The following is an 8,184-nucleotide window of genomic DNA, read 5'->3' on the forward strand; positions in this document are numbered from 1 at the left end:
TCTTCAATACCTACAACTTTCATGTTGGTGGTTTTTCCTTTCGAAGTCGTTTTCAAAATTCAAATTTTAAATTTTTAAAATTCAGACATAGTTTTCGTTGACAATATGACTTCAAATGAAAAAGTTGTCAACTATAAACTTCTATAACTTCTCAAGATCTACAAAGTTTATTTTGGTTGTTTGGTAATTTGTTTATCTCAGATGATGGTTCTAACAATATGCACAAATTCTATACGTCTCTCTCGTAGTTACATAAACTACGAGAGAGATATAGGTTTTATGAACAAATTTATTTTTATTTTGTCATATGAATAAATGTTCAATATATAAATTGTACATCATGATGAGTTATACAAATTTGTAGTTGAAAACTTTTTCATTTGAATTAATTTAATACTTTAAAATGTGATTTTTAAATTGTCTTTGCCTAGTGTTGGAGAAAAAACACTCGGCAAAGAGCTCTTTGCCGAGTGTTGTATTTGTGACACTCGGCAAAGAGCCCTTTGCCGAGTGTCAAAAAAAGACACTCGGCAAAGAAACTCTTTGCCGAATGTCAAAAATAAAACACTCGGCAAAGAGCTTCTTCGCCGAGTGTTTTCTTTTACCGAGGGTTTTTTGTGTGACACTCGGCAAAGAGGTCTTTTTTGTGTGACACTCGACAAAGAGATCTTTGCCGAGTGCCCGAAATAAAACACTCGGTAAAGAATATGGCACTCAGCAAAGAGCCAAATTCCGGTAGGGAGTACAAGTATAAACCAGTTTCCAAGTTCCAGCCGCCTTGCAGCTACTGCAGAAACCTATACGACCAAGACCCTATAGACTCGACACTCGACAACTTAGGAGAACCATGGAGCAGGAGCACCATGGAGAGACCCAAAGCTTATAACGACGCTTTTCTCTCTCTCTCTCTCTCTCCCTCTCTTTTCTCAGCCCTACAGGTTTATTTATTCTTCAGTAGAACCAATTGGTCCCGTCGTTCCTCTGTGCCGCGCCTGGGTAGTCGACGCCGCTAGACATGTTGAAACCAGGACCGAACCTGAACTCCGGCGCGCTGGCGGCGATGTCGCCCATCTGGCTCACGAATGGCGTGTCGTCGCGGATGAAGAACTGCTGCTGCTGCTGCACTGGCGCCTGCTGCTGCTGCTGCTGCATCATGCTGTTGTTGACGTCGTCGAAGGCTCCGTTGCCCTGTACGAAGAAACCCTCGTCCATCTGGATCCTCTGCTGGGGCATCGCGTTTGGCCTCTCCATGACGGCGACGCTGTCGCTGCTCGGGTTCTTGTTCGGCACGAAGTTGTTGTCGTACATGTTCATCAGCTCGGCGATGGACCTCTGCCCGTCCATGGGCAGGCTGAAATCCAGACTGTTCAGTGCCTGGTTGGGTTGGCTGAAGGCCGGCTGGAAGGCTTGTGGCTGTGGCGGTGCTGACGGCGGCTTGTTCTCGGTGCTCTGAGGGGTTGGATCCTTGTGCTTGCAGGTGTACTGGTGGCTGTTGCGGGCATTCCGGTCCAGGAATCCGTAGCTGTAGTCACTGCGCGGGCACTGGACGTTGTTGCAGGTGTACAATCGGTTGTTTAGCATCAGCTCTGGCTCGGCTGCAGCGGGGGCGTTCCTCTTCTGGATGAACTCCACGTCGGCGGTCTCCTCCTTCATCGGCGTCGGCACGAGGAACTTGTCGCTTAGGATAGCGGCACCAAGGTTGAACGCGGTTGGGTCAGTGACTGCCGTCCTCTGGTTACCGGCCTCGTCCCCCTTGCACTCATCGATGATGTCCACATCATACTCGCTCGAGCTGGTGTTGAAGGATATGGCACTTGCGATGCCACCAGTAGACGCCGGTGGGCGTGCGCCCGGGTTCAGCTTCTGGTACAGCTCCTCTTCCTGCTTGACGACCGCCAGCCAGGTTGAGATCTCCTTGGCAGTCATCTTGTCCTGGAGGCACTTGGACTGGCGAACCAGGCGACGGATCTTCTCTATGTCCGGTGACATGTGCTTGATGACAGCGGTGAGCACGCTCACCTTCCAGGCCTTCTTAAGGTCATGAGGCTTCTTGTACGGGGGTGGGCCCTGGTCCTTGGGAATGCCGAGTTCCGGCCACCACTCCTCGTCGCCGGTAGGCCACCACGGTGGAGGAACGCCCTTCTCGAGCGGGTAGCGCCGCTGTGGGGGCTCGCAGTGCTGCATAAGCGCTGAGAGCAGTGAGCCCAGCGTAGTGTCCTGCAGCTCCTGCAAGGAATGGGGGCTGGCAGCGCCCGAGGCGAGCTCGTTCTCGGCGCCAGGGACGGCGTTGTCGGCCTGGTACTTGGCAATGGCGGCCGGTCCGTTGCGGTCGAAGCGGACCTTCTCCTTCCACCACGCACGGAGGTTGTCGGAGGCACCACTCACTGGCTTGCCCTTCTCCGGAATGATCCCATACACAAACCCCTGCGCGCGGCACACCTCCATCATCTTGAGCATGTACTTGAGGATGCCGTCCTGCGCGCGCGACATCTTCTTGCGCCGGGCCTGCTCCTGCGACTGCCTTGGCTTGGACGAGCCATCAGCCAGTCCCGCACCGCTAGCCAACGAGTCCTTGCCGCGGGTCTGCTGCAGTTCCCTGAGCCGCTTCAGCTTCATACGGTCGCGCCACATGCGGCGCTCCAGCTCCTCGATGTCCTCGACGTCATCGTCGCTGTCGTCCTCCCCGGCGTCCGGGAAGCTATCCGGAGGCGGGTCCACGAGATCGCCCTCCCCCATCACGCACTGGTCGCCAGAGGACGTCTGCGGCATCAGAGACCCGAAGCCCAGGTTCTTGTCGCCGTTCTGCTGCAGGAGATCCACGAAGTTGTGGACGCCAGGGAACACCACGCTCTGATCCACCAACAGCCCGCCTCCCATCATCGTGATCTCAACAAACACCACACCCAACAAATTCACTCGCAGTCACGGGCAGACTGACTCTCTTCCTTCTACTGCTACTTGTAGTTAGTATTCACCTGCGCGGAAGCAACGAGGAAGATGAACACGTCAGCTGCTGTGTTTTACTGTCAGTAATTAAGTGCAAAGAAAAACATATGCAACACGATTGCGTGTTATAGTAAAAAAAAAGTAATTAAGATGACCGAGTGAAGCTTATTGTGGCATCTTAATTTGGCGATTACACGGTTTGCAAGGGCTTTTTGCCTTGGCATCATAGCTCTACACATCTATAGGAGACAATCATGTTGCAGAAAAAGGCAGCCTAGCATGTGTTTGGTGAAACAGAACAGGGCCATGATCTGATCAAACTATACATGGACCCTTCCCCCACAATCCTTCTTCTGAGATTGATACTTTTACAATTCAGAGGGAACAAATAAAGCATAGTCCTTATTGTTTCGGCATAAAGGAACATTTTACACAACATGGAAAGAGAAATTGTGGAACAAGGAATTCAAGCATGAAAACATATGCACATAAATAGTTCCACCAAATAACTACAAATACTTCTCATATGCCGGTTCATTGGAACAAGCATGTAAAGTTGCATATTTTGCCCTTTTTTTACGAAAGCATGTGCAAACGTATGAACGTAAGCTCTGATTGATCACAAGGAGGAAAGATTAAAAAAAGATCAAAAGGCAGGTAAGGGAAGCTTTTCGAAAAGAAATATTTTTTTTGTGGATCTATTTGTTTTACCCAACCAAGCACGAATGGACAGTTGGTAACAAGAACATGTGCCCATGTGCTTGACAACGGGAATCAAGGTCATCTGTGATAGGGGAAAAAACAAGGGACGAAAACGCATATCAATCCTAAAGAAAACTGATAAAAACTTGCACCTCCAAAGATTATGCAGGAACAAATCATACCCGACTGCTACACACTTCCTAGAACGAGCTCAGTCTTTGACTAGAAGTATCGAGATCCAAACGAAGCTTAGAAGAAACATAACAGAAAAGAGATGCAAGAAACTCAGGTTTTTGGATGGGAGCTGCTACATCATCCAAGGCATCAACCTCGGAACACCGCCATGGATTTAGCCGCAGCTATTACGCAGAAGGACAAGACATCAGCAAGGGAAAGGGAGGATCAGAAAAGAACTCAAACGGGAATTGGCCACTGCAAAGAAGGTACAGGATCCTAAGAAAAGAAATCTAGAGAGAGAAAAGATCTCCTGAAAATTTATTACTCTACTTAATCTATCAGATAATCATCCGGCCACCCTGCAGCAGCACAAACAGATATCACCGAAAGGAGCAAGAGAAGAAGATCGGCGAAGAAAAGAAGGACCAGCCACACAAGAACTGGGAAGCATAGAAGGTCCAGGAAGGTAGGAAGAACTCACCCTAGCTCTTCCTGTTTATCTCCCACTTGCTATTTTCACGGGTGCTCCAGCTTTGCCATGACCTGGGAGACGAGAGGAGGGAGGGGCGAGTCCAGAGAGAAGCCGCAAGAGGGAGGAGAAAGAAAAGAGGAAGGGGGGATAAGAGCATCTCCAACAACGTGACCTATAAAAATGCCTTATAATTTAAAAATAAGTAAATTTTATAGAATTTAGGGCACCAAAAAAACACCCTACTCCAACAGTAAAGCCCCAAATCTAGATTATAGGGCAGCCCACTACGGTGTAGTATATTTGAGGCACTTGAGAGAGTGCCCTATAGTTTTTTGACAAAAATTGTTGAATTAAGGCACTGTTGGAGTGGTTTTTCCTGTGTAGAGCTCTATATTTCGATTTGAGGCATTAGTTTGAGGCATTGTTGGAGATGCTCTAAGAACAGCTATGGCAGGGCCAAGGCTTCTGCCCTCTGGCGCAAAGTAATCGCAGGCAAGTGGGCGTGCTGGTCGTGGTCTGCTGCTCGGCCCTCAACAGCGACAGCGCGGCCTTTATAACCTCCCCTCTTAAACTAATGATCCCCGCCTCCACTCACAAGCTGCCACTGCGATGCGGCACGGTAGTTAAAAAAAGTCTTGCTGGTCCGTACCGTAATCACCCGCGTCATGGCGCTTTTTTACCGCCACCCGCGCCACGGAGTGAAAACGCTTTGGCTGGTGGCGTCTGCCTGTGACAAGTGGGGTCCGATCGGCGGTCAGTGGCGCCTCTCCTGGTGTGGCGGGGTCCGAGGAGTGGGTGCTACTAGTGAGGCCACGGGTTTGAAAGCCGCAGGGACAAAAATCGTCGAAAACAATAAAAAAACATCTAAATTAATTTTGTTTTCATATTTTTTTTGACTGGACGAAAAGGGAATACGGGATCTAGATCGTCAATTATTCGAAAACGATAAAATTTAGCTGGAAAGACAACAATTATATTTTTCATAAATACATAATAAAGTGGTTGTTGACGCTTTTTCGGAGCGCCAAATACTCAAGAAGAACCGGCGGCGGTGCTCTCTGGTCAGGCGCGGACGGTCCGCGACCTGGGGCCGGACGGTCCGCGACCTGGCGCAGGGGCTAAGGTTTCCTGCCTGACGGCCGGACGGTCCGCGCCCTGGGGCCGGACGGTCCGCGCGTGCGCAGGGGCGGCGGAAGATCGTCGGCGGCGCCTGGATCTCGCTCCCGGGAGGGACCCCGTCGGGGAGGAGAGATCCTAGGGGTTGTCTAGGCTCGGGCAGACCGACCTAGACTCCTCTAATCGACGTAGAGTCGAGGAGAGGCGGAGAATTTGGGGATTGAGAGGCTAAACCTAAACAAGACTAGAACTACTCCTAGGATAAAATGCGAATAGAAGTTGTATTGATTCGATTGTTGATTACAAATCGGTCGTAGGCCTCTCTTTTTATAGAGGAGGGGGGCTGGACCCTTTACACGACCGGATTCCGAGCTAATTCCGCGGATATAGCTAACAAACATAGCACAAAACTCGGAACCCTAATCTACTCTGCGCGTGCGCGGACCGTCCGGCCCACAGGCGCGGACCGTCCGCACCTCATTTTGGTGCTCAACATATGCCCCCCTGCCTTTTGGTGGAGCTGAGCAAACCAAAAGTAAATAACTCGATGAGATTACATCGGTTCTCTTAGCCATCTTGCCACATACTAGGATGGTACTGTTTGAGAAAACGCCCATTCAAAGCCTTAGGCAAATCCTTGCCGTGTAATGTTTGTAGCAAATAGGCGTTGCCAGACATCACTTGTTTTACTTTATAAGGACCCTCCCAGCTTGGCGACCATTTCCCGAACTTCCGGTCTTTATTCCTTAGAGGCAGAATAGTCTTCCACACCAGGTCCCCTACTTGAAATGATTTTGCTTTGACCTTCTTGTTGTAGGCCCTGGCTACCATGATTTTGTCCTTTTCTATTGCTCCCAAAGCTATCATCCTTTTGTCGGTCAGCTCATCAATATTATCCATCATTGAATTATAATAATCAGTAGCATTTAAATCATTTTGTCTGGCGAACCTGACAGCATTCAAACTTATTTCCACAGGCAACACTGCTTCCTGCCCATAGACAAGCTCAAAAGGAGACACTTGAGTAGCCCTATGTTTAGATATCCTATGAGCCCATAAAGCTTCAGACAAAATCTTATGCCAATGTTTAGGATTATCAGATATCTTCTTTTTTATCAAATTAATCAATGTCCTATTACTAGACTCGGCCTGTCCATTGGTCTAAGCATAATATGGAGATGAATTAAGCAGCTTAATTCTGTATAATTCAGTAAATTCACGTACCTCCTTTGACATAAAAGAAGTACCTTGGTCTGTAGTTAAGGTCTGAGGAATGCCGAATCTATGAATAATATGCTCAGTTATAAACTCAATTACCTCCTTGTGTGTCATGTTCTTTAGAGCAACGGCTTCAGTCCATTTGGTGAAGTAGTCAGTGGCAACTAACACAAACCGATGCCCCTTTGATGATGAAGGATGAATTTCTCCAATAAAGTCTAATCCCCATCCTCTGAACGGCCAAGGCTTGATGATAGGATGTAATTCGGCTGCAGGGACTAACTGTAGGTCGCCGAATTTTTGACACACTTGGCAACCCTTGTAGTACTTGAAACAATCAGCTATCATACTAGGCCAATAAAAACCAGACCTTCGCAACAACCACTTCATCTTTGGAGCTGATTGATGAGTACCACAAATTCCTTCATGTACTTCGGCCATGGCTAATATAGCATCATCTGGGCCCAAGCACTTAAGCAGGATATCATTGACTGTTCGGCGGTAAAGTTCATCACTCATCAAAACATACTTGAAAGCTGTTCGCCGAATGTTCTTATCTGTCCTGATATTGGGATTTCGTAGATAATTAAGTATAGGTGTCCTCCAATCACTTGCATCGGCCTCATTGTCAGCCGAATTGATCAAAAGAACATTTCTGGTAACCCCGGACGGTCCGGCGTCATCATGCGGACGGTCCGCGACCTGGGAATTTGGCTTTGCACCGGTTATCAGATTTTCAGTTTTGTGAAACTTTCCTCTTTTTATCCGATAACCTGATGCATCTTGTGCCAAATCGTTAGCTCTATGATTCTCAACTCTAGAGATATGTCGAATACTGAATTCGTCAAAAGAATGAATTATGTTCCAACATTTCTCAAGGTAACTATTTAGAGTACCATCAAAACATTGATATTCTTCTAACACTTGTTGGACAACCAGCTGAGAATCACCAAATACCTTCACATGTTTTACTCCCATACCATTTAAAAGTTCTAAGCCGAATAGGAGGGCCTCATATTCAGCTTGATTATTAGTGCAATAAGTTTTCAATCGGCTAGAGAAGTCAAAGGAGACATTACTTGGTGAAACAAGCACAATGCCAATTCCTTGACCTTCATTGCAAACCGATCCATCAAAATATAAAGTCCAAGGAGTAATAGTGAGGTATGACATGTCTAGTTCATGAATATCATTAACCCGATGTTCTACAATGAAATCCGCTATGACTTGGTGAAAGGGAAATGTGTCCTTGGGCCATTTCTAAGTATTTTGGTGATTGAGTGCCAACTCAAGTGCTTAAATGTGAATTTATGCCATGGATGAATAAAGTGCAAATCAAGAGCAAAGGTATGTTTCTAAGTATTAGTCCATTGGTTTTGTGTACTAATATACTTGTCTAAGTATTGGAAATAGGAAGAAAAAGAAAAGAAAAGAGTTGGCTATGTACAGCCAGAAGGCTGCTTCGGTCTGGAGCACCGGACTGTCCGGTGGTGCACCGGACAGTGTCCGGTGCGCCAGGCTGCCTCGGCCGAAGAGGCCGCTCTCGGGATTTT

At 47.7% G+C, this 8,184-nt stretch overlaps 1 protein-coding gene across 2 annotated transcripts; it reads right to left on the reverse strand.

Moving 5' to 3' along the window:
* Positions 1 to 699: 699 nt before the first annotated feature.
* Positions 700 to 4,817, reverse strand: LOC100279789 (uncharacterized). 2 transcript variants are annotated; one of them, XM_020543621.3, is made up of 2 exons: positions 4,307 to 4,817; positions 700 to 4,184 (listed from the first exon to the last, which is right to left on the reverse strand). In XM_020543621.3, the coding sequence occupies exon 2, from the start codon at positions 2,878 to 2,880 to the stop codon at positions 952 to 954; it is 1,929 nt and encodes a 642-aa protein (XP_020399210.1). In that variant the 5' UTR covers positions 2,881 to 4,184; positions 4,307 to 4,817; the 3' UTR covers positions 700 to 951. The 2 variants fall into 2 exon arrangements, with proteins under 2 accessions (XP_020399210.1, NP_001146219.1); NM_001152747.2 differs by having other exon boundaries at positions 709 to 2,975; positions 4,307 to 4,438.
* Positions 4,818 to 8,184: the final 3,367 nt, after the last annotated feature.

The sequence above is a fragment of the Zea mays genome, chromosome 9 (genome assembly GCF_902167145.1).
Source record: "Zea mays cultivar B73 chromosome 9, Zm-B73-REFERENCE-NAM-5.0, whole genome shotgun sequence".
Classification (NCBI taxonomy): domain Eukaryota; kingdom Viridiplantae; phylum Streptophyta; class Magnoliopsida; order Poales; family Poaceae; genus Zea; species Zea mays.